The sequence below is a fragment of the Mastacembelus armatus genome, chromosome 7 (assembly GCF_900324485.2).
Source record: "Mastacembelus armatus chromosome 7, fMasArm1.2, whole genome shotgun sequence".
In the NCBI taxonomy this organism is placed as follows: domain Eukaryota; kingdom Metazoa; phylum Chordata; class Actinopteri; order Synbranchiformes; family Mastacembelidae; genus Mastacembelus; species Mastacembelus armatus.
In genome coordinates this window covers 13,977,065-14,004,630 of record NC_046639.1, presented here as the reverse complement: position 1 = coordinate 14,004,630, position 27,566 = coordinate 13,977,065, and the positions used below count along the sequence as shown (strand labels likewise).

The 27,566-nt window shown below is 39.2% G+C and overlaps 1 protein-coding gene across 6 annotated transcripts in view; it reads right to left on the bottom strand.

The window, feature by feature from the left end:
* tpd52l2b (tpd52 like 2b) overlaps positions 1-27,566 on the bottom strand; it is a 38,487-nt gene that overhangs the window by 8,854 nt on the left and 2,067 nt on the right. For 2 of the 6 annotated variants that reach the window (XM_026331726.1, XM_026331725.2), the window contains exons 2-5: positions 26,434-26,591; positions 25,480-25,628; positions 19,548-19,607; positions 397-444 (exon numbers count right to left, since the gene is read on the bottom strand). In XM_026331726.1, the coding sequence (XP_026187511.1) occupies positions 397-444; positions 19,548-19,607; positions 25,480-25,628; positions 26,434-26,591 (415 nt within the window). The remainder of the gene's footprint in view (positions 1-396; positions 445-19,547; positions 19,608-25,479; positions 25,629-26,433; positions 26,592-27,566) is intronic. The other 4 variants (XM_026331729.1, XM_026331727.2, XM_026331731.1 and 1 more) reach the window with 2 other exon arrangements.

Genomic DNA, 27,566 nt, shown 5'->3' with positions numbered 1-27,566 from the left:
TTGATTAATCGTTTTATGTGTTCAATGTAAAAAAAATATATATATATATTTTTTTTTCAAAAAGTTTATTATAATCTATAAAGGCACAGGAGATTTCATTTTCTACATTTACTGCCTGAAAACTTATCATTAAAAATCAAAATATTTGGTAGCCCAACATTGAATGTCCCTATTGAAATTGTCATGAAAGCCATATAATTTCACTTGTGTTTCCACATATAATACAATCTAATGCCAATATACTGCAGCACCATCACCATCACAGAAGCATAAGTGAAGCAGAAGAAAGGAATGGACAATAAAAGTCCCCAAATAGAAAACCAAGCTTAAAGAATCTACAACAAAACAAAACAAAACAAAACAAAAAAAAAACAAAAGAGAAAGGGGTCAACTCACGCTTCAGAGTGGGTAATGTCATCCAGAGTGGCTGAGGCAGACAGATATCTAAAGACACAATAGCAGGATAATGACACAGGGAAAGGAAACACACTTACAATACAGTGCAGTAGAGTTCAGTTATTTCTGACTATTGTTCTGACTCCTGTCATTTATTTTACTGCCTGGTTTTGTGTGTGTGTGTGTCAGTCAAGGTTTTTCTACAAAAGGAGTAAACAGAATGTGTATGAGTAGAGAATGTAGAAAGTGTGGAGCCACATTCGCTAATCACAAAAGTCCAGGTGCTTTTGCTATAATTGGCTCAGATTTACAGTAGCTCGACACAGCGTGATCATTCAGCAAATATTTACGGGGGCTGCAAAATCACAAATCTAAATCACCAATACAATTAAAAGGTATGATTTAACATGAATTATTAAATGTGTTCTATGTGTCTGTCTGACCAAATGTTTCATCAAAACTTTCCTATATCACATTTTCTGCAATAACAACTACAACAGCAGTTTTCCTCCCAGAGGATGATGTTTTGAGGAAGTAAATAACTTAAATAGGGTAACATAGCAGTTATACATAACAAAAAAAATGAAATCCAGACTATTCTAACCCACAATTTCACAAGTAACATTCACATCATCAGTTAAATTTATAATCTAAATCCAAGTACACATATAAAAACACTTTATTCATCCCAAACTGGGAAATTCTGCTGTTGCAGCAGCAAATTACGGGCACTCAACATACACATAAATCTCACAAGGAAAAGAAAAAAATCAAAGAAATTATTTTTTAAAAAAAGAGAGGAATATAGAAATTACATACATAAAACAATATACCAAAAATATGTATATATATATATAGTGGTACCCAACCTAAGACCATGACCACCACAAGGGGTTGCATGATCAATCTAATGTGTTGCAATATAAGTAACAGATAAAAGAATCAGATTAAATTCTATCTGCTAAACAAACTTGTTTGTAGACCACCTTCTGTCAGGGTTGGTGCTGAGGGGGTTAGGAATCGGACCAAGGATTGCCCACTCTGGTACTCAAGGTTAAAACAAAACTTTATTTTAGACAGAACTCAAGAATGCCAAAACATGAACATAGAGAACTAAAGGGACACAGGTACATAGGCCAAGGGTCCAGACAACACAAACCAAGGAGACGAGACAAGAGGGTCAAGGTCACACACACCAAGGGGGAAAATAAACACGATCAAAGGCCTGGGGTCACACACACCTCGGGGACACACCAGACTCACACAAACAAACGAGGTCAAAGGCCTGGGGTCACACACACCTAGGGGACACACCAGACTTATACAAACAAACACGGGTCGAAGGTCTGGGGTCACACACACCTCGGGGACATACCAGACTCACACAAACAAACAAGGGTCAAAGGCCTGGGGTCACACACACCTAGGGGACACACCAGACTTACACAAACAAACACGGGTCGAAAGTCTGGGGTCACACACACCCCGGGGACACACCAGACTCACACAAACAGACAAGGTCAAAGGCCTGGGGTCACGCACACCTCGGGGACACACCAGACTTACACAAACAAACAAGGGTCAAAGGCCTGGGGTCACACACACCTAGGGGACACACCAGACTTACACAAACAAACAAGGTCAAAGGCCTGGGGTCACACACACCCAGACTTACACAAACAAACACACAGACTAAAGGGACAAAGCAGAAACAAGAGGGACTCAACATGTGGCTAGGTAAACAAGAAGATGAGACATGGTGAAAACACATACAACAGGCAGATAAAACTTAACTGAAACCCAGGAGAACAAAAGGCAGTGACGGCAGAACTCGCAGTAATGGCAGACAAAACGCATATGAGGGCAGGTGACCTAGCAAGGAACTGAGACAGAAACGGGGTACATGAAGGGAAGAACACAAACGAGGCACAGGTGAAAACAATCAACAAGTTGGGTCAAAGTAAAGTGGAAAAAGACAAAACAAAACCATATCCTAAAGGAACTTACAAAATAAAAGCACAAAACAGGAACTCAAAAACACAGATCCTGACACCTTCCTCTAATCTTTATTGTTATTCTTCAAACAGCTCCTGGATTCTGAAAATCATTCCTAATAAACAAGGAAATAAGCGTCTTTAGTTGGACTGGTCATAATAAGTAAAAATATAGGACCAGTGTAGGGTTTTCATGGGTCACAAGCCAAAAAGCTTGGAAAATGCTTATCTACAGCATGTCTGACAGTGTTGTGGACATTATTTAGTACAGCACATGGTGTACCACCCAATTCTGTCTACTACAATGATATGTCAATGTTGCTACCATGTTGCCACGGGCAAGTTTAGCTTCCTAATGCATGTATGTATAAGAGGGCAGGATGTCGGTCTACACTTAATCATAATTTGCTGCAGGAAATTTTTCAAGTGTTTGGTTTGTAACAAACCCCAGAGGTATATTTAAGAATCAGGTTTTTTGTTTTTCTTCAAAACATTTAATCTTTTAATGATTGTAACATACTGCTATAAGATGACCTTACTCTAGGTGATTATTGGACAGGGTAAAATCTTTTTTACTTTGTTCTTAATGCAAATGGATGCCCTAATATAATTTTACAGCCTATATAATATTATATATAAAGAATGAAAAAACTGTGCATAATTACACTTAACAGTAAAATTGAAATACTAATGGCTTACACCTTTTGACTCAGTAATTCATTTCAGCATGTAATTCATTTCACGCATGAAGCAGTAATTCATTTCAAGCATGAGTTGCCTGCTACCTTGAAAAAGTGAGGTAAATCAGGTTTAATTAATTTGTCATTATTTATGTCTTTATTCACCACACCCATTAAACATACAAAGTGACAACAGTAATGGAAGCAATGTTTTAATCACTGGTTGAGCCACCTTTGGCAGCACAAAACCTTAAGCAAGCGCTTCTTGTAGTTGTGGATAAAACCTGCATAACATTCAGGAGGTATTTTAGACCCCCTTCAAACAAAAGGTGAATGATCTCAATGTCTCCTACTGTTCTCTTAACATCACAAGTGAAACTGTACCAAATGTGGAAAAGCAAATGAAGTTTGTCAAGTATTGTGAAGAAGCCAAAGATCTGCATAATTCAGTTGTTGAAATGCCAATACCCCAGGATGAGTTTGATAAGCAAACCAAATGGTTCGATTCTAAAATGGCTGTAAATCAGTGTTTTCAAAAGGAAATCACAGAATGGTTGTCTGATGCTGGAAAATCCTTGAGTGTGGATAAAACCTGTGATGCTTCATCTGCAGTAAGCAGTGAAATAGGACCTGATGACAGTATTTCAAAACGTGTCTACAAAACAATCCCAATGGAGCAAAGTGTCAAAACGTTCAGCAAGTACTTCAAGTTCAACTTCTGCATGGATAAAGGCGATGGCAGAAAGGGCTGCATTATTACAACAAGCTGCTGCCATGGAGAAGAGACATACTTTAGAGGAGGAAGAAGAAAAACTTCAAAAGTGAAAGACTCAAGAGACAAAAGGAACAACTTATGATAAATGCAAAAATAGCAGCCACCAATGCAAAGTTGTCAGTTTTAAAAACCATCTAATGACTCAAAGCAAAAAAAAAAAAAAAACAACACATTCATTGAATTCTGATTCACAAGTACATCTTCCTGGGAATTCTACTCAAGTTGCAATGCACTGTACAACTACACAACAAGCTGCAGGCATACAGGAATGCACAGCTGCTGTTCAAAATAATCCAGTCTTTCATTCCCAAGTACAAGCTCATTCTTTTCAATCTCATGTTCATCCGCAAACTGATAAAGGACTAAGTATTTTGTATAACATCATGCAGCAGCAAGCAAACATAACAGCTCAACTTGTGCATAGGGGGGGGGGCATGACTTCATTACCTCCTCGAGTAATTCCAATCTTTGATGGAGATCCCTTACAGTCTGCTACCTTCATTCAAGCCTTTGAGCATGGAATTGAAAGAAAGGCCACAAATGAACAGGATTGCTTGTATTATGTAGAACAGTACAATAGAGGACAACCAAGAGAGTTGGTCAGAAGTTGCCATCATATGTCAGCAGAACAAGGATTCCGTAAAGCCAAGAATTTGTTGAAGGAACACTTTGGTCATGAGTTGAAAATTACCGCAGCCTACATGGAAAAGGCTTTGAACTGCCCTGCAATAAAACCTGATGACATCAGTGGGTTGCAAGCATATGAGAGTACTGCAATGTAACGGTAAACTTGCAGTATATGGAAGAGATTAATGTTTCATCGAACCTTAGGAATGTCATGATGAAATTGTCTTAATAACTCGAGAAATGAGAAATGAAGAACCACAAGCTTGTGGAATTACAAGAATGGAATGGTTGTAGGCTCAAGTTTACAGATATGGTGGACTTCATTGAACATCAGGTTAAGATTCTCACTGATCCTCTATTTGGAGATATTAAAGATACACAAGCACCTATATCACACAGAGCCATAGTCAAATCTGAACCTTATGGTGGTAGGGGGCAACATTCAGCTACAGTGACTGTAGTCAACATTGTTGAAGGGTTTCAATCTAAAGTCCACCCATCAGAGCACAGTTTTTCATCCTGTTGTTATGCATGCAAAGAAATGCATGTTTTGGAAAAGTGCCCTGAGATTGAGAACATGACTCACTGACAAAAGATTGATTTCTTGAAGAACCATGGAATTTACTCTGCTTGTTTGAAATTTGGACACCTTAGCAAAGACGGAACGAATCGTCGGACTTATAGTATGTGTAGTCAGAAGCATCCTACTATATACTGCATATCTCAGTTAAGGGCAAACCCATTGAGGAGAAACAAGTGAGAAATGCTCGTTACTTTGCAGACCTATGCTCAGATTGGGGCCGGAGAACAAGATTGTTCTTTGTCCATTGTGCCAGTACAGGTAAAATCTAAGCTTGGAGATTTTACAATAACATATGCTTTCTTGGATCCAGGGAGCACTGCCACTTTTTGTACTGAAGGCTTTATGCGAAAGCTGAAGATGACTGGGACAAAGAAGCGCATATTGCTTCGAACAATGGGGCACGACAATGTAGTAAACACGTCTGTGCTCACTGGGCTGGAGATCTCAGGATTATCTGAGGGTAAATTCATGGATTTGCCAGAAGTCTTTGCTCAGAAGACAATACCTGTAAGTAAAGATAATGTGCTTAACCCTCTGGGGTCTGAGGGGGTTTTTGGGGCCTGGACAAATTTTGACATGTCCTGACATTTGTGCTTTTTTCAGTGTTTTTTAAACATATTAATGTCTAAAGTCTAATAACACTGTAATCAGCACAAAATTGGCTACAATAATATGTGAGCAGCAAGTTTATACATGATTGTGTTTTTGAGAAAAAAGTGTTTATGCATGGCTAGTGAAAAACTACAATTTTTTACTCACTGAAATAAGACCATAAAACACAAACAGAACATTGGTTCACAAGACTTTGGAGACCAGCATGTTGTAGGCTAAAGTGTTTACTTCAGAGTGCTGTGAATGTCATCTTGTTCACACATTCACAGTAAACAATACACTGATTTAAATTTTCTAAGACACTTTTTGTCCAGAAAGGCCATATGCAAGAGGGTGTGTCTGAGGATGAATAGTCATGTGATTTACCTGAGAACACAAAAGACGCACTGAACGTCCAGACAAAGCCGCGCATAATGAGCCTTTCAGTCAATGTAGATGGGACGGATTAGTGCTGTACAATACAACACAATGAGGAGCAAACGATCCTCATTTGAGTTAAAATCAGTGTTTTTACTCTGAGGACAAGCTAAACTATTTGTCTCTGTGTGGAATGTAAGGAGCGCCGCTTCACGTGCATAACGCGCCATCATCCAAACGGGCCGAAAAAGTGAGTAAATTCTATGATGAAGTTTGATATTTTGTGTCATTTCTCGGGGGCGTGCACATATTTACCTGGTTCACCTGAGATTATTTACATGTGAACAGTGGACAGTGTACAAGGCGGGACCGCATTACCTGTAATGAGGTGAGACGGGAAAAAACGGACTTCTCCTTACGTTCATACGGATTAAATAAAAAGTGATGATTTGTTTTTGACTTGAATTGTTTCACTCAAAAGAAAACATTTCAAGCTTTCTAGCCATATAATTCTTATTTTTATGAGCCAAGTATTCGCTGAGATTCTGGTTGTTTTATTTACGCGTCTGTGAAGAGAAATGGCAGAGACAGAAAAGTCCGAGAGCGCACCCTGTCGGCTTTCTTTATTTAAAAAAAGCACAACGTTTTGTTGTTATTATGATGGTATACCACTAAAACTAGACCCTTTACAGATTTGAATGATATACTTCTTTTATCTGTACGATCAGAATTGACGGAGTAATTTCAGTTTGTTTCGGCCTTATCAGAAAAAGATGCGTCAAAACGCGCCGGCGCGTGCGTCGACCCCAGAGGGTTAATCCAGAAGATTTAAGGAAATGGAGCTATTTGAATAATGTAAAAATTCCCAAACTGGATGCTGGATGAATTGTTAATTGGCACAAATGCTCCAAAGCTCTTGGAACCATGGGAGATCATCAATAGTGAAGGTGAAGGACCCTATGCTGTTAAGACCCTATTGGGGTGGGCCATAAACGGTTTTGTGAAGAAAACAAATGACAGACGGAAGATTGGATTTCAGTCAGTCACTGCTGATAGGATTTCTGTTACCAAGTTGGAAGAACTATTGGTTGCTCAGTACAATCATGATTTCGATGAGAAATCTTCAGAGGATGATTTCAAAATGTCTAAAGATCAGAGGTTTATGGAGATAATGGAACAGTCAATTAGCATTGAAAATGGTCACTATTGTATTGACCTACCCTTCAGAAAGAATGATGTCATCATGCCTAATAATAGGTGCCTTGCAGAACAATGTTTAAAGAGCTTGAAAAGCAAGTTCAGTTGCAACCAGGAGTTTCAAGAAGAGTACACCGCTTTTCTTGCTGATGTTATTGACAAGGGGTATGCTGAAGCAGTACCACAAGATCAGCTACATCGAGATGATGGTAAGGTGTGGTATCCCACATCATGGGGTATACCATCCTAAAAAGAAGACCATTAGAGTTGTGTTTGACTGCAGTGCAGTTTTCAAAGGAGTGTCCTTGAATTCACAATTGCTACAAGGCCCAAATCTTACCAACACGTTGTTGGGTGTTTTGACCAGGTTTAGGCAAGAACATGTGACTTTGATGGCAGACATTCAGGCCATGTTCCACCAAGTAATAGTATCAAAGAAGAATGTGGATTTTTTTCATTTTCTATGGTGGCCCAATGGTGATAACACGCAAAGCTTCAAAGAACACAATGAAAGTCCATCTGTTTGGAGCTATTTCATCACCAACTTGCAGCAATTTTGCTTTGAGAAAATCAGATCACAAGGATTCAAGACTTTGTTTGGAAAACAAAGTCTTGAATTCTATCCTGCATAACTTTTATGTAGATGATTGTTTAATATCTGTTCCCACAGAAGAGGAGGCACTTCAAATGGTCAAAGATGATCTTAACTACAGTCTGTTCCAAAGGAGGATTCCAGTTATCCAAATGGAGAAGTAATAGCCGTAAGGTGTTAGCAAGTATTCCAGGAGAACGTCTGTCAAAATCGATGAAAGATCTCAACCTGGATAAAGACAACCTGCCTGTGGAAAGAGCGCTTGGCTTGCACTGGTGTGTGGAATCTGATGCATTCAGGTTCAAGATTGCTGTAAGTGAAAGACACACAAGACGAGGTGTTTTGTCAGTTGGTTCTACTGTATTTATGATCCATTGGGATTTCTTTCCCCACTAATAATTCCTTCCAAATTGCTGTTACAGGAATTGTGCAAAAGCAACATTGGATGGGATAATGAAATGCCACAAACCCTTTTACACCAATGGTCTGAGTGGCTGCAAGATCTCAACAAGGTAGCTACGGTGAAAGTTGACAGATGTATCAGGGCAACGGATTTTGGAATGATCAGGACAGCACAATTGCATCACTTTTCAAATGCAAGTCAATGTGGTTATGGAACTGTTTCTTACTTGCGTCTGGAAGACAAAAATAAAATGGTAAGATTTTCCTTGCTTGGAAAATCTAGAGTTGCTCCTTTGAAACAGATATATATATATATACCAAGACTTGAACTGCAGTCAGAACTGACAAGATGCTGAAGAGGGAACTTCAACTGGATCTAGATAAGTCAGTGTTTTGGACAGACAGCCAAACTGTACTGAAGTATATTGCCAATGATGCCAAAAGGTTTCATACATTTGTAACAAATAGTGTCATTCATCAGGGATGCAAAAGACGTACAGTGGAGACATATTGGTACAAAATTGAATCCTGCTGATGATGCCTTTAGAGGCATGTCTGTTGAAAACTTCTTGAAATCCAGCAGATGGATACAGGGTCTAGATTTTCTGTTAGAATCTTCAGAGGAATGGCCACAATCCTCTTTTGACTGAGCCTTGATGGATGATCCCGAGGTGAAAAAGGATACAGTGGTAAATGCTGCCATTTCAAACTGTTGCTACTCATCAACTCGAACTATTTTCTGATTAGACAAAACTGAAAACTGCAGTAGTATGGATTCTAAAGTTCAAAGATGTTCTTTTGAAGATCAACCAACACAGAAAACACATTCAGTCCGTTTACTTCTGGAACGAGCAATTCTACAGTAGAGCAGGACAGAGTTAATGAGGAAATGAGAAGGTTTCGAACTAGATTCTATGGTCAAAGTCTTACACCAGATGATCTTTCTGAAGCAGAATCATCAATTATTGGATTTTCTCAATATGAAGCATTCAAATAAGAAATTTCTTCCTTGCAAAGTGGGACATCTGGAGTTAAAAGGTGTAGTAACATCTACAAGCTTGATCCAGTATTGATGGGTGGTTTAGTTAAGAGTGAGTGGAAGACACAGTAGAGCAGAAATGCCCGAGGAGACAAAAACAGGTGCAAAAACTACCAAAAGAACATCATGTGTCCAAACTTATCATACAACATGTTCATAGACAACTAGGTCATGCAGGGAGAAATCACGTTGTCAACTTTACGAAAGAGGTACTGGACTATTAATGCAAACTCTGCTTGTAGAAAAGCAATCTTTGAATGTGTTGTGTGTCAATGTTTTCAAGGTAAAATTGGAGAACAAAAAATGGCTGACTTGCCAAAAGAAAGGATCATGCCGGATTTGCCTCCTTTTTTCAACACTGGTGGTATGCTTTGTAGCAGTTGATGTAAAGAAAGGTCGCAGTGTTGTTAAAAGATATGGAGTTTTGTTTACCTGCATGACCAGTCGAGCAGTACACCTTGAAGTAGCCAAATCACATCTTGCAGTTGAGATCAAAACCATTTCTTCCTCCAGGACTTTTTCAAAAAAGTGATTTGTATATCAGACATAGATGGCAACAAAGTCAAATATTTGTCTGATCTGTTTTGGAAAAGGAGGATATGGGAATATCTTCCACTGTTAGAGGAACAACAAAAATGGAGGACGCCACATAGAAACATCAAGGTTGGTGATATAGTGGTTATCATGGATCCAACTGCTCCACTTGGGGGCAGTATGTGCACATAGGGTTTTTAAGTCGGTGTTTTGTTCACGTAGAATCAGCAGGCTTGGTGGGGGGAACGCATACAGTTTTTACCACACTTCGGGAAGCTAAGGTGCCCACCATTCATCATTGCAGTATGTATTTTCATTATGTTCAATAAAGTAACTCCAAACTGCAATCGACCTGAAAACTGGACATTGGATGTGTACGTAAAACGTGTGTTGCTATTCTAAGCCTTCGGCAGTTTGCTGCTGATACAGTCCAGATCTAAAGGCAGCAAAGTAGCCCCAAATCATGATGCTCCCTCCACTTTGCTGTTGGGATGATATTTTCACGTTGGTATGCAATTCTCTTTTTATGCCATACATAGTGGTGTGTGTTCTACTAAAACAATTCTACCTTCATTTCATCTGTCCACATGACATTTTGCCATAGTATTGGTGAGTCTCAAGGTGGTCTTTGTTAAACCTCAGACATGTTGCAATGTTTTTATTAGAACGGTGGCTTCCTCTGTGGTGTCCTGCCACGGATACCATGCCTGTTCAGCGTTCTGCATATTGTTGACTTTAGCTTTTACTCTAGGGTTCTTTCTAGGGCTGTGACACACAACTATTTTAATAATCGATTAAGTATTTGATTAATCAATTGTATTTTTACATAAGTATATAGAATATACTGCTTTCAATGTCTTGTGGTAAAAATATGAACCTTAAATGAGTTTGCTACACATGTAATAAAAAAAAATATATATATTTTTTTATGTGATTACATTTCAACAGATCTTTAATTACATAAAAAAAAAGACACTTGTTTACTAGAATTTCACACAAAAAGCAAAAGTGCATTAACCCTAATGCACTTTCATGCTTTCAAACATGCACTTGAACATTGCTAAACATTATACTGTTGAGCTGCATGTAAAAATGCAATTGTCAGAGCAATACAGACAGGACATTAGCTGCACTCAGAAACCATAGTGCATAGCAACCATCCACCTGCTTGACACATACACACTATAATATGCTAATGTAGTGCATATAAAACTCCATATAAAAGCCAAAAACTAAGCTTTCTATGCACAGGCTTACTAAAATCCAGTGCACATGCATAGTAAAGTCTGCTCTCATCTTTGTGAAATTAAGTCATGCTTTGGGCCACTTTTTCCTCTCACACAAGACTCTTGTTTTCATGACTTCTTATTTCAAGTTTCCAACAATAGTGCTGCAAAGTTTGAGGCCATGACGAATGTGCAACTGGCATCGATAAAAGGAACTGATAAGCAACTACAAATATGATTACGGTGAATTGAAAAATTTGGAAGTTCTAAACTTGAACCAGGTCTTGATTTCCAGAGCAGCAGCAGCTGCAGCGTTTTCTCTGCAAAGAAGGTGGAACCAATTCAGTTTTCTAGGGACACTAGATTTGACAAATCCAATGTGGATCAAGAACATATGTGCAAGATTTGCTGTACAGTTTTTGAGAATTTGTATTTTACTTGAGTAGTATTTTTTGGGGAAACATTACTTTTACTCCACTACATTTGAAAGATAAATATACTTTTTACTCCACTACATTTCTATAAAGGCTCTCATTACTTTTGCGTAGAACCAGATAGACAATTGACCACGTTCATTAAGTTTCATTTGCGTGTGGGTTGTCCCACTTACACACCCTAAAGATACACACTCTGTTACAGTACTTACTTTGAGTAGGTCACTGAAATAAGGCCATAAAACACATACTGAACATTGGTTCACAAGACTTTTGAGAACTGGATGTTGTGTAAAGTGTTTGCTTCACAATGATGCAAAAGTCATCTTGTTCACTTATTCACAGAAAACAATACACTGATTTAAATTTTCTAAGACACTTTTTGTTTAGAAAGGACATATGCAGGAAGGTGTGTCTCACCATGAAGTCATGTGATTTACCTGAGAAGACGACGCACTCAACGACCAGACAAAGAACTGCATAATGAGCTTTTCAGTCAATGTGGCTGAGAGGAAATTAGTGCAATACATTACAATACAATACAATGCGGATCCAAACTTTCGTCATTTGAGGTCGTGTTTTTACTCTGAGGACAAAGTAAAGTATTCGTCTCTGTCTGGAACATACAAAATGCTTCTTCACCCGCATAGCGTGCCATCATCAAAACAATTCAAAGTCCCAGTTCAGGGGCTGCATCCTTACATGGCTGCATTTGAAGGCTGATTGCGTCAAAGTGACATGACAAGGTTGTCCCATTTTGAAGGCTCTTTCAGATGGGGCCGACAAATGCAGCCTTCTTTTCCCGGAAAACGAAGACTGCATCTTATGTATCCTTTGTAGACAAACATATCCCACGACTCTTTGCGAAAGGTGACAAAAAAAATGAACATAGCGGATGCGAGCGGTGAGACGGTCACTGTGAAAATACAATTAGCCACATTAAAAATGTTAAAGTAATGTTAGCTAAAGTTTACACTGTTGGCCAAAAGTAACATCACACAATGAGATACATTGCTCGCCGACGTTGGCAGCGAAGCATCTCATTTTCTACCAAAATAATATAAATCAATAAAAACAACATTTCTGGCTCCATCATTGATTAATATAAGACAGCTGTGAAGGTTGCTAGGCGACAGAAGCAGAGCTTCGTGACTAGACTGTAGGGACGGGAACAGCTGGTGATGTAATCAGAAGTCCTCCATAGACAAGCCCGTCTCATTTTGGCTCAACCCAGTGTTTGGCCTTTGTGGTCTACATAGGCTACAAAGGCTGCACTTCGTAGACTGTGTCTTTCAAAGGATGCAACCCTACATTTTGACAGAGCCACAAAATTCAGAATTGACAAGGTTTATTGGATGAGATTAAATGTTTTTCCACCTTTAAAACCACGTCTAGATGATTTCTTTTTAAACCTTGTTTTGATTGTGACCACCTGGATGGCTGAGAACCTTCACAGACATATTTAATACAACCCCTCGCAAAAATTATGGAATCACCACACTTGTATGTTGTTTAACCAAATTTGTAACTTCTTAACAAATAAACAAATCATATATATCACAAAATTTTTGTTTAATAATTCAACATTCAGGTTATGTGAAATATACCTAAAATAAATAAAACTTTTAATTAATGAAAAGTTGTTTTCCATATTAAGTAGAGGAAAAAAAATATGGAATCATTAAATGTTAACGAAGGAATTATGGAATCATGTACCAAAACACAGTTAGTACTTTGTTGCTCCTCCTCTTGCATTTATGACAGCCTGAATTCTTTGGGGCATGTACTTCACTAATGAAAAACAATATTCTTCATCAAGCTGGTTCCAACTTTGTCGAATAGCGGTTGACAGATCAGCTTTGCAAGATGGAGCCTTCTCATGGACCAGTTTTTTCAATTTCCACCATACATTTTCAATCAGTTTGAGATCCAGACTGTTTGCTGGCCATGGCATTGAGTTGATATGCCTTTCCTGAAGAAAAGCTGGTTTAATGCTAGTTTTCATTTGACTTTTCTATATTCAAATCCCATTTCATTCAGCCGGTTTCTTACAGTTCTATCGCCATATTGACTCCTGTCCCCCCCCCATTTGTTTTTCATTTGTTTTGTTGTGCATTTTCTATTTTCAAGGAAAATTGATTTGAGTTTTCTATTCTGACGCTTTGAGGTCTTCCTTGGTCTGCCTGTATGTTTTCCTTTTGTAACCTTTCCATATTGTTTATACTTGCACCAAATTTTAGAAACAGCTGACTGGAAACATCCCACTTCTTTTGTCACACTCCGAGATGGATTTCCTTCTTGACGGAGTTTTATAATCCTTTCCCATTGTTTCAACAGACAGCTCTCTCTTTGGGGCCATGTTTCCTTTCAATTACCCAAGTCCAACAGCTCGTTAAGGCCTGGAAGCACTCTCTTAACTGCTGACTAATTAGTATCTTAGATATGTGCTGGCATTTATTTCAGAAATGCAAATTACAAGCTGATTCCAGATTTTTTTCTTCAACATTGAATGATTCCATAATTTTTTCCTCTACTTGATATGGAAAACAATTTTATTAATTCATTCAATCCATTATTAATTCCATCCAATATTAATTCAATCCATTAATTAAAAAGTTTTAATTTAATTTGAGGTATGTTTCACATAAAATGTTGAATTATCAGGCAAAAGTTGTCTTGTGTTATATCTGATTTGTTTATTTGTTATAAAGTCAAAATTTTGGGTGAACATCTAAATGTGACAATTCCATAATTTTTGCCTCATTGTTAAATTGTATATTGTTTACAACTTCGGCATTGATGTCACGTAGGATTTAGATTTTTATTTTGCATATAAATAAATAGCTGCATATGTTTACAGTTAAACGTTAACAAACAGTGCCATAGTGTGAAGACTTTCAATTTAGCATTATTTGGTGTAAATGAACCATCTTAGGGAACACTTTACCCCTTAAAGGTAAATACACTGTCAAGTCTTATTACTTATATTTTACTCGGTTATTATTATTGTTATTTCTATGTATAAAAACGCTATAAACCAAGGCCAGTTGTTTGTGTAGGTGTATGTAAAAGTAGATAACAGTGTTAGTTGTGTCACCCTGTCAAATGATATACATAGAAAATTCCATTAGCTTCCAACCTCACAGCTACAACAGCAGCCTGTTGGAAACAGGCAGAAAACATACCAATTTAATGTTTTCTTGCCAAGTACAGTTTCCTCTTGATACTTTTTGCAGCCGTGAGGTACCCTGTTTAAAATCGCTACCTCAATTTCAAGACAATCTAGTAAAAATGCCAGACACACCTAACAAAATGAGGTCCCCTACTGTTAATGCAAATTAGGAATCTGTCTCTGATTACAAAGCCAGTTTGCTTTGTTGAACTGATACAGAGTTTGAACTCATTCATTTGTGACCTGCAAAAACCATGATTTCATGCAAAAGAAAAAGGATTTTTCAGTGAAATGCTTAATTAGAAAGGCTGTGGTTGGAGTATTTAAATGGTCTACTGGGCACAGGCCCCATAGCCACACAGAAGTAACTGACTCAGCACTTTTCTTATATTACCTTATAATATTCAGTAAAATATTTATGGAGATGCCTGCAGAGAGGTAAGATGTTTTGAAAAGAATTTAGAATCTCTTTATGCATAACAAGAACAGAATACTTAAGTTCAAGTTCAGTTTTCAACCAACATCAGCACTTTAGAGGCATGACATAGGTTTGTGTGGCTTAATCCATAACCTTAAATACACCAAAAGAAAGTGAGTTTTTCCTTTTGTCAGTTATTTCCATTAAACAAATCATCTTCACTAGAACCTACCGAACTGCCTTAAAAATCTGATTATCCCAAATTAAAAGGTCACAATGGACAGTCTGTAACTCAGGCAGCAGTGGTTAGGACACACCGCCCACTTTAGTGCTAGAAGTTATAGCTACATGCAATGATTCCAGAAAGTATTCATATCCCCTGCCTTTGCTGCACTTTAATGTGTTGATTTAACCCATTAAGAAACAGTTAAACCATGTTTTTAGAAACGTTTGCAGAGATCTAAAACCATTTCTAAGCCTGAGGAGTGTTCTAAGGAGTATAGTGGCTTTAATAGTTGTGAAAGAGAAAAACTTTAGAACCACTAGACTCTACCTAAAGTCAGCTGTCTGATAAACTCAGCATCCAGGCATGAAGTAGGGATGGGAATCAAGACCAACTTCCAGTTTGGAACTGGTTCCAAATTGTTCAATCCATCGATACCAACATGTTTTTCTAACAAGTTGCATGTGCATCCTGACCTTATATGGTGGCTCAGCTATTGGAAACAAAAAGGAGTCATGGTGGAGAGGAAAAAGTAGCATGGCTTTACTTCACATCGATGACAGCAAAGCTACCGTATCTTCCAGACTACAAGTTGCACTGGAGTAGTTGTTTTTAAGCAAAAACAGCCTGGTTGAACAGAAAAAAACAAAACAAAACAAAAAAATAACACATATTTAAGTCGCATTTCTAATTGTAGTCTAAATTAGCCTATGAAGAATGCAGGCTAAGCATAACAACAAAGATGCATCACAAAATTCATTCGTTCATGTCATGTAATGTTAAACAACTGCACACTGACCCCAATCTTTTCAGCTGCAATTTTAAGTCTGCAGTATAGCTCTTTCTTTTGGGTGGCATTTTCACTTGTGTTACACTAGGAGTTAAGAGTTCTGACAGTTTTAACATAAACGTTTTTACTTTTTCAGTGGTAAAATATTATCTTCAGTTGACTCAAGAGTGCATTCTAATGTTAGTGACTACTCAACAAAATTACTGTAAATATACATATACGTTACTTCGCTATATAAGTCACAGAACATGCCAGAGGAGTTTAAAAAGTGTGACTTGTAGGCTGGAAAATATGGTACTTACTGTAAAATAATTGATGGACTCGCAACATGTTGAGACATTTTCCATGCAAGAAATGCATGAATGCCACTGACATTAGGTTCATGTTTTAATAAGAAAAATGAAATATACAAATATTCTCTCATTCATTTTAGAAGATGACACTGTTACTACACAGATGCATGTAGGAGTTTCAAATGACAGAAAGCACAACAGTTTTTCTGTCTTCTGCAGAAGTGCATAATCAGAATCAGAATGAGAATCAGAAGGAGCTTTATTGCCAAGTGTGTGTGCGCACACAAGCAATTTGTTTAGGTACGGGGGGGGGGTACTCCAGTGCAAACAGACATAAATACAAATGCTACAAAGGGTCAAACAGTAAACATAAATGCTACAAAAATGCTACAAAAAACTAAAGAAAAATGCACAGATAACCTGAAAACAGAATGAAAGGGGAACTAATTGGTGTGCAAAGAGCAAAAAGGTGCCAGTGTCATAGTGCAGGTGGTAGAAGGGAATGGTGGAGAGCTATGAGTTTAAGAGTTGGATGGCCTGAGGGAAAAAGCTTCCTTTGTGCCGGGCTGTCTTGATCTTTGAAGCTCTGAAGCGCCGGTCAGAGGGTAAGAGCTGGAAGAGGTGGTGGCTCGGGTGGGTGGCATATCCAGAGTGATTTTCTGAGCTCTTTTTCTCACTCTGGAGGTGAACAGGTCTTGGAGGGTGGGTAGGGGAACACAGATGACCTTCTCAGCGGTCCAAACTGTTCTCTGGAGTCTTCGGATGTCTGATTTAGAGGCGGAGCTAGACCAGACAGTGATGGAGGAGCACAGGACAGACTCGATGACTGCTGAGTAGAACTGGGTCAGCAGCATCTGTGGGAGGTTGAACTTCTTCAGCTGGCGCAGGAAGTACAACCTCTGCTGGGCCTTTTTCATGTTGGAGTCGATGTGCAAGCTCCACTTCAGGTCCTGAGAGATGGTGGTGCCCAGGAACCTGAATGACTCCACTGATACTACAGTGCTGTTCATGATGGTGAGAGGGGGGTGGGTGGGGGCATTTCTCCTGAAGTCCACAACCATCTCCACTGTTTTGAGCGTGTTTAGCTCCAGGTTGTTGTGACTGCACAGGAGAGCCAGTCCACCTCCTGTCTGTATGCAGACTCTTCACCGTCCTGGATGAGACCAATGACAGTGGTGTCATCTGCAAACTTCAGGAGTTTCACAGAGGAGTCACGGGAGGTGCAGTCATTTGTGTAAAGGGAGAAGAGCAGTGGGGAGAGAACACAACCCTTGGGGGCGCCGGTGCTGGTGACGCGGGAGCCAGAAGTAAATTTCCCCTTCCTCACTAGCTGTTGCCTATCTGTCAGGAAGCTTGTAATCCACTGACAGGTAGAGTCAGGAACGGAGAGCTGGCAGAGTTTATTCTGGAGGAGTGATGGAATGATGGTGTTGAACGCCGAGCTGAAGTCCACAAACAGAATTCTCACATAAGTCCCTGGTTTGTCCAGGTGTTGCAGGATGTAATGCAGCCCCATACTGACTGCATCATCCACGGACCGATTGGATCGGTAGGCTAACTGCAGGGGATCCAGGAAGGGTCCAGTGATGTTCTTCAGGTGGGCCAGCACCAGTCTCTCAAAGGACTTCATGACCACAGATGTCAGAGCCACCGGTCTGTAGTCATTGAGTCCTGTGATTTTTGGCTTCTTGGGGATGGGAATGATGGTGGAGCGTTTGAAGCATACAGGGACTTCACACAGCTCCAGTGATCTGTTGAAGATCAGAGAGAAGATGGGAGCCAGCTGGTTAGCACAGGTTCTGAGGCATGTTGGTGAAACCCCATCTAGTCCTGGTGCTTTCCTTCTCTTCTGCTTCCTTAAGAGCCGACACACATCGCCCACACTGGTCTGAAGTATAGGAGCAGGGGAGAGGGGGTTAATGGTTGAAGGTGTTAAGGGTTGCTCTGGAAGACAATCAGAGCGGGTGGAGGGTGATTCAAATCTGCAATAGAACAATAGAACAATTCAGATCGTTCAGCAGGGTTTGATTGCCTATTGAAGAGGGGGATGATGTCCTGTAGTTGGTTATTGTCCTCAGGCCTCTCCAAACTGAAGCAGAGTCATTAGCTGTAAACTGGTTTTCCAGCTTTTAGGAGTACCTCCTCTTAGCTGCTCTGATCTCCTTATTCAGTGTGTTCCTGGCCTGATTATACAAGACACGATCACCACTTCTGTAGGCATCTCCTTTGGCTTGACAAAGCTGTCTGAGTTTTCCAGAGAACCACGGTTTGTCTTTGTATGTTAAGAAGGTCCGGGTGGGAATGCACATATCCTCACAGAAACTGATGTAAGATGTAACAGAGTCTGTGAGTTCATCCAGGTTTGTGGCAACAGCTTCAAAAACACTCCAGTCAGTGCATTCAAAGCAGGCTTGTAGCTCCTGCTCTGTTTCCCTGGTCCATCTCTTAAAAGTTCTCACTGCAGGCTTAGCAGATTTGAGTTTTGAAATAATGAAATCCAAACTAATAAAAATAAATACAAAAAAAAAATAAATAAATAAAAATAAATCCCACACTTCAAAAGACCTGCATTTTCACTTGGATCAATGTAACAAATGATAGATGATGCATTTACCTGATGTATTATGGGTATAGCTGTTTTTTCCTAAACAGAAAACTAAACAGGCATCATGGGAATCAATGAAGAATTAGACTGATTCGATAAAGTTATTGGTATCAATAAAATCTTAATTCCCATGCATAGCAATAATGGCAGTGATCACAGAGGTGATCAAGAACACAATGGTCCCTCAGCAGAATTTCAGAAGTCCTCTGCAGAGATGGAGAAGCTGCTGGTAAGACATCCATCTCAGCAGCTCTCCATCAGTCCTTCATGGTAGAGAGCCTGGTCTGTTTTCTCACTTTACAAAACTTTAGTTCTGCATTGTCAAAATCACATCTGGAATAAAATACTATTAATTTGTGGACTGAGGCACATCTAAATGATTGATTTCACAGCATCTCTACAGACAAATGTTTGTCCTACCATACATAAGCCCAAACAGCTATATACAAAATGTTAGGGTTTTCAAACATGGTAAGAAAGTGAGTAGAGAAATGGGCCGTGCGTGTCTGTGTGAGTAAAAGCCAGAGCACAAAAGAGCAAATGCTGTGGAAGCCCAGATATCACCAGTCAGCAAGCAGCAAACAGTGCATGGACTCACAGATCCGAACTGGTAACTTTCTCATTCCACTCGCTCAATTTCTCAGTACTTCTCACATAGCTAGAAACAGAGACATGGGAGTATTACACTGTTGAGTTGAGGACTCGAAGCAGGCTGGCTTGGAGAGGAAGCCATGGTTAGAAAATTCCAAGAGTCTCTACAATGAGGTTAACAGCAAATCATATTACAATAATAGTCTGAATAATGTAAATAATTTTTGACATTCACTGAAAAATAAGTTTTCCTCCTTCACACCAATCCTAAAAAAACCTGGCCTCGATCCTGCGAACCTTAACAACTTCCGCCCTATCTCCAATCTCCCGTTCCTCTCTAAAATTCTTGAAAAAGTTGTCCACCACCAGGTCCATACCCACCTTGCCGCCAATAGCTTATACGAACACTTTCAATCTGGTTTCCGCCATCTTCACAGCACTGAAACTGCCCTGGTCAAAATCACCAACGACCTCCTAGTAGCCGCAGACTCTGGCCTTGTCTCCATCCTCATCCTCCTTGACCTAACTGCAGCTTTTGACACCATCTCGCACAATATTCTCCTCCATCGCCTTGCTTCCATCGGCATAGCCGGCTCGGTCCTCTCATGGTTCACCTCCTACCTCTCTGACCGCACCCAGTCCGTCCATCTCCAGAACTTCCACTCCCAGCCCTCTACTGTCAGTTGTGGCGTGCCCCAGGGCTCTGTCCTGGGGCCCCTCCTCTTCATTATTTATCTCCTTCCTCTCGGACATATCTTTAGGCAACATAACATCAATTTCCACTGTTATGCAGACGACACCCAGCTCTACCTCTCTGCTGCTCCATCTTCTACCCTCCCCCCTCCCTCCCTCCTTACCTGCTTACATAATATCAAATCCTGGTTCACCCATAACTTTTTGAAACTCAACCCCGACAAAACTGACATTCTCCTCATGGGCACCAAATCCACCCTTTCTAAAACCAGCACCTTCTCCATTTTAATTGACAACAATACTGTCCTCCCCTCCCCCCAAGTTAAAAGCCTGGGTGTCATCCTAGACGGTACTCTCTCCTTCACTCAGCATATCAATACCACTACCCGGTCGGCCTACTCCCATCTCCGTAACATAAACCGCATCCGTTCTTCACTCACCATCGATAGCACGGCCATACTCGTTAATGCCTTTGTCACCTCTCGTTTGGATTACTGTAACTCACTCCTCACTGGTCTACCTCTCAAATCACTTCATAAACTTCAACTTGTCCAGAACTCTGCTGCCCGCATCATCACCAGAACTCCATTCTCACATCATATTACCCCTGTCCTTAAACAACTTCACTGGCTCCCTGTGTCCTTCCGTATAAACTATAAAATCCTCCTTCTCACCTACAAAGCCCTCCACTCTATTGCCCCACCATACATCACTGATCTACTTCACATCTATTCTCCGCCTCGTACTCTCTGTTCCTCCAGTTCCACTCTCCTCTGCACCCCTACAGTGCGCCTGGCCACCATGGGCGCTAGATCCTTCAGCCACACTGCGCCCCGCCTTTGGAACATTCTCCCTCATCGCATCCGGTCGTCTCCGGACTTATCAACTTTTAAATCATCACTCAAAACGTATCTGTTCCGTATAGCGTTTTCCACCTAACTCTCTTAACTTCTCAAAGCAGCCCGTGATGTTCTACCACCCTCCGCCTATTACATATTGTCTCATATTGTTTCATATTTGTTGTTCTGTCATCTGGGTTTCTGTGTTTCAATTTGCTTTTGCTGTACATCGCCCACTTCCTGGATGCTCCGCACTTTTGCCTTTACATTCTGGCCCTCTGTTAATGCATTGTTGATTTTATTGTTGTTTTAATGCACTCTATGTATTTCATGCTGTATGCTTCCTTTTTCTCTCTGTAAGGTGACCTTGAGAGTTTGAAAGGCGCCATGAAATAAAATGTATTATTATTATTATTATTATGTACATTATAAACCTCCAAAGCAGTATCCAGTGTACTGAATCTAAGATGTGTGACCATTTCCCCTATACTCCTTTGATGATATAAGAGGAGTTAGACAAATCTGCATAGTAAAAATGATATTTCTAGGAACACCCAATGAGTCTGAGGGTTCTAATCATTCTACCATGAAGTGTGTTGTGCCTTCATTATATTAGGATTTTCCAAATGACTGTTTCCGATGTGAGCACCTCCTGTTGCTGAGGTAATAAATACTCAATTGATATGTGTTCATATTTTATCTTTTTAGAGCCAAGTTAATTGCCAAAATGTGATGATAATAATACTAGAACCATCAACATTCCAAAACCACCAAAGGGGTCATCTTTACCCCCTCATACAACATTGTCAGCAATCACAAACATTCAATTTTCAAAAAGTTAATTTGTCTTTTTTAAATAATAAATAAAAGACAAAATAACTTTCAGTTAAAATTTCAACTGGTTTATTTTTACAGGTACATAGCATTTATTGAAAAGGTCTAATGCACTTTCAGATTACTTTAGGCTGCAATATACCATAAACTAACAACAGATCAACTAACACTATTGTTATACTAAAGTCATAACTGAAATCAGATACCAAACGGGAACATCACTGAACATTTAATATTATGTAGAAACTGTCAAAAGATGATGGGAATGGAAAAATAAAATGTTGCTTCCAGCGGGTGCTAGCAACACATGCCATGCATGCATTTCATGCACATTTTTATTTATTGTGAATGTTTTTTTGTTTTTTTTTTGGTGGCTTTGTGAGATGCTCGCTGCAAAATTGCATGCAGAGCTCCAGAATGAAATCTTCCTAGGCTATATTCATACTCAAGCAAGTCCAGTATAGGATCCAGGCATTTAGTGCTGCCATGTGTTCTGTTACAGAACACAGCGAATCTGTTATTTAGGTAACCTGGCAAATGTGACTGAGCTAATAAGTGTTGCATGGCAACCAGGCATGTACCGTGTAACTATACATGCAGTTTCTGTGAGGGGTAATAATAATAATAAAAAAAAAGACACCTAGGTATAACTGGTCTTTTTCTTTCTTTTTTTTTAACCCCACCCCACAACAATTCACTAGATAACACCATTTTAAGAAAAGTCATGAACTGAGACATGTAGGGCTTAGTTACAGGCATTTGAAAACAGGAGGGGGCTAAAAATTATCCCTTGGCGTTTCTAGTGTTAAAGTAATAATTTTGGGAAGGAGGAAGAGGGGGACTCTAGACCATTTAAAAAACAAAACAAAACAAAACAAAAAAAAAAAAACACAGGTGCTGTATTTGAAAAAGTGTGCAAGATGCAGAACCACAGATAAGTATTTATAACCAGCTTGATGAAAAGTCTAAAACATGATTATATCTGACACTTTTGCCTTTGCTAAAGCCAAGGGTGGCTGTTTCATCTATTCAATTAATAGGTGTGTCATCATGAGACTTCAGAATCCTGAATGTGTCTTTACAGTAGGTCTGCAACAAACTATCTGAATTAAATTTCAATCATAACATAGCAGCTGGATAAGTTGAGAGACTCAAGAATCCTCACATCAAGCACTACTTTGAGTCATAGCATCTCTTGGTGATGCACATTATCAAATATAGTGCATAGGAACAGCCCATCTGCTTGTCCAGCAATATCGTTCGTATTGGCTTGGGATGGAGTCAAATTTCCAGCCCGAATTAATGTTCTAGTCCGCCATTTGTGTGACAGGGTATCTGCAGGTTTCTGAGAGCTAGATTTAAGACTTTTTAAGACCTTTTTAATACCACGCTGAATGAAATTTAAGACCAATTTTGTAGAAATAAAATAAAACATCCCACAATACAACCAATTACCATAACACACTGTTTATTGATATAAACTGTTTACACACCTTTGATTTATGGAGTAAAACAAAAATAAAATGCCAGGTGTTTTCTGACAGGTTTCCGCAGCCGCTTTGTCTTATTCACACCACATGTGGGTCTCCAAAGCTTTCATACCCATTGTTCCATGTTTTAAATTTTTTTTTGCACAGCCTGCACCGGACCTCGAACACGTTACCACTAACTGGACTTAACCACGGCGCAAAATTAGGGTAACCAATTGTCATTAAATTTACATTTACCCATTGCAAAAGACTAATGCTGAAACTTTCCCGCAGTTCACGCATGCTGCCGGAAAGCATGTGTTAAATAAACTCCCCTCAAACGCGTATTTTAGTTGGTTCGCCTATTTCGTTCCGCGTAACAAATACGCGAAAGGCTTTCAAATAAAATCTTCTTTATGGGGTCAGTTAGATTTCATTTTAAGACCTTTGAAACGCGAATTTAAGACATTTTAATGCTAATTAAGGCCTTAGTTTTATAATATGGAATTTAAGACTTTTTAAGGATCCGCGGAGACCCTGTGTGAGCTCCATGGTGTCTCCCACTGTGGCTGCATGTATGAAAAATGACAACTCCCAACTATCTCTGAATGTCATTCTTATGACAATGTTGGGAGTTTATATGTGAAAACAGAAACATTTAACCCACATCAACTCCGACCTTGATCAGTTATTAGAACAGCGAGGTGTGTGAGTGGCATTTTCACTTTGACAGCTCATCAGCTTGACAGACAAAAAAACCCCCCAAAAAACAGATCGGCAGTCTGTCTGCTCAGTGAGATGTTCGAGTTACTGTGTTAATTGGCCTAAGAACCACAACCATTTTACTGGATGACAACATAACAGACATAACAGGAAAAACTAGAACAAGAAGGCACCACTACTATTCCCATAGTGTAAAGATTGTTTGATTATGAAAACGTGACTTTCACTCTTCTTGCTTCTGCCATTCTCATCTCTGCAGCTGCTCACCATATCAGTGTGTCACCGCAAACAGCTACATTGCTACACCTAACTAATCAATAAATATGTTCATTGCCACCTATTTTAATAATCAAATGTTGATTATATTATTTAGTTGTTGCAGCCCTCTGTGATGGACTGGTGACCTGTCCAGGGTGTACCCCTGCCTTTCACCCGAGAGAGAGCTGGGATAGGCTCCAGCATATCCCTGTGACCCTGGCTTTCAGGAAAAAGCGGGTATAGAAGATGGATGGATGGATGGATGGATGGATGTTGCAGCCCTCAAACCAGACTGAGAGCATTGTATTTACAGTTTATTTTCCCATCTTGCTAAAACAACTTTAAAATGCACCCATATAACATGTTGCTATTTACTGTATCTCATCCACACCTTTTTAAGGAAGCCTCAGTGCAACCAGACAGTTGATATACCTATGCATGTATTTTTTTTTTTTTTTTTTTTAAATTGTCTGCCCAGCGGCTATAGCGAACCAGCCACGCTCTACAGGAAAAGCCATTTAGAGAATAAGTGGATGGATGATATTAGAGGTTTCTATCAGTATCTGAAACTAAAGGGTTGCATTTTTTACAACTGTACTAGTAGCACACCTCAAATTAAGATAAAATAGCATTTTTTGTATATAAAGACTACAGCTCTAGCAAGCTTTTGATCATGCTGCTATGGCTAAGGCAGACAATAACAGCCTTCTGCTTGGTTTTAAGGAGACCATAGAGAGATAGAGAAAAATAATTAAAGTTTGTGCTGGGAAAAAAAGTTGAACCAGTGCTAAATCATCCTGTAACACACTAAGTTGGTCATTCACGTGCTTGGGAGGAAACATTTTTGTATTTATTTTAACACTGTAATAGAGGCACTGCAATGCAAATGCAATTGTAATGCTTACTTTCCTAAAACAAAGGATAAAGACTGTGATTTAGCTCCAAAACTTACACAATAAGTTTAGCTTTAATAGCAAGATGCTTAAATCCTACTGTTCAGTACAGTAGATTTTATAAAAGTATACTGTCACTACTTCACCCAACAAAACACTCAAGTAGCCAAGGACAAAAGGCTGTTTAGTATACCAGTAAATATCAATATAATTATGTAATGAATACATACGCATTGGAGGTCTGTACATCTTGCCAGCTCTTTGTGAGGTTCTGCCTGAGTTCATTCAGTGGGCTGAGGCCAAGTTTCCTCTTCAGCTCAGTGGCATGTCTCTCTTTGGCTGATAAAACCTGACGCAGAGTACCGATTTCCTCCTCCACCTGCAACATGATGGACAGACCAGAGATATCATTTTCAATTCTTAATGTTCTATCAAGCTTCACATCTTTTTTTTTTAGTTTCTCAGATTCCTAGAGTGCAATGATTTCTATATCTATGATCAGTTCCATGGTCTCCTATTATTAGTCTACCATGCGCAGAAGTGGAATGTGTTGAAATCCATGTCTTGCCAAGTAACCACACCTAGTGTGTGTGCAGAACCAAACTTTGGAATGTAGCCACCTTTGGCAATATTAAAAATAACCTTCTTCAGTTAAATAACGTCAAAAGGGTCTCCAGTTACAATGGGAAACAGTTGAAATTGAATTATAGGACATATTTACAATTAATATATGCTGACCAAAGTGCCTCACAGAGAAATGTAAACAAATAAATCATCAAGGATGCAATTAAAGGTTGTGGTAAAAACAAATAAATAAATAATGGTGCATGAAATAGAAGGAAAGCAAATTCAGACACTAGTGCAGACATGACCAATAAATGCTGTAAACAATTAACTTCATCTCTTTTTAAATGACATTGCAAATTACATACACACACACAAAAAAAACAAAACAAAAAAAAAAAAAAAACACAGCACTTATGGACTGACAAAGTCCCTTAAATTTTTAACCCAACACAGGTTTTCTCAAGTCTTTCACTTCCTGAGAAAACCTGTGTAGGATGAAATATTACAAATAAAATTTTAAGGAAGCTCTTTTCGATCTTATCTGCATAACACACCAGACTATTCTAGCCTATAGTTACATGTAGACATTGAATTGTTTGAGAAGATCGGGGCCTTACCTTGGTGAGCTCAGTGTGGAGCTCCTCTGCCTCTTCCTCAGTCAAGCCTGGTGGAAGAGGGTGGGCTGAGTTTCCCACTGCTCCCTCCACTGGCACATCAGACAGGGTGTCTGAATGATCCACACCAAGGCCCTTGTTGGGAGAATTCAGGTTGATATCTGGAAAAGGACAGAGGTGAAGAAAGGAAAAAACATATTAATAAGGTTAAGACGTTAATGGGGGAAATGTGAAAGGGGGACGCATCAGAAGGTTAAACCAATACACACCTAACAGTGCAATACACACCTAACCCAGTGTTAAAAGGGTGGTTTACTCAGATGACACCTCCCTAACGTTGCCACCAGATGACCAGCAGGAAGTGAAAATGGCAATTAGTGGAGCCAAGAGATGAACTGCACTCTGGGAGAGTAATATGAGATCACTCTGTTCGAAACTCAAGACACCTTTCACATTTCTAAATACAGGAACTAGACCAGAAAGTCTAAACTTTAATTTATTCAGAAAAAGTAAACAGTGTATAAAGCGCACTTTAAACACTCAAACATGCTACTGTCCGCATTTCTACGTATTTAACACGCACATCTTGCATTGTTCAACTGAGGACACCATCATCATTTTGGCAGCTACAGGAGCTTGGTACAGCCAAAGATGACATGAAGGACTTCAAGAAACAACAAGGGGAAAGAAAAATTTCAATATTATGATTATATACAACACCTTAATTTTCATATTAGGGCTGCAACATCTAATCAGCAATTTTTTTTTTATTCAACTAATCGATTAATCGAAAAATAATTTAGAAAGTAATCGATTATTAAAATAATCGTTAGTTGCAGCCCTAATTTATATACATGAAAGATCTTAATGCAATACTAAGTTATCCACTTCCTGATTGTGCAATAGTCACATATACACAGCTGCGTGTACAACAGAAGACACAAAGCAGTCAACAGTAGAACAACCACAGAAGATCAAGACCAAAATTATATGTAGGTAGTGCTGGTGATGTTATTGGTTTACTTGAATGTCAGCAATGACATCCGTGTACAAGCTGGCCAAAGAAACAATGGCCCCACCCTTGAGTAATATTGATTCAGTTGAAAATGACTCAGAGCAGACCACAGAAATAACAA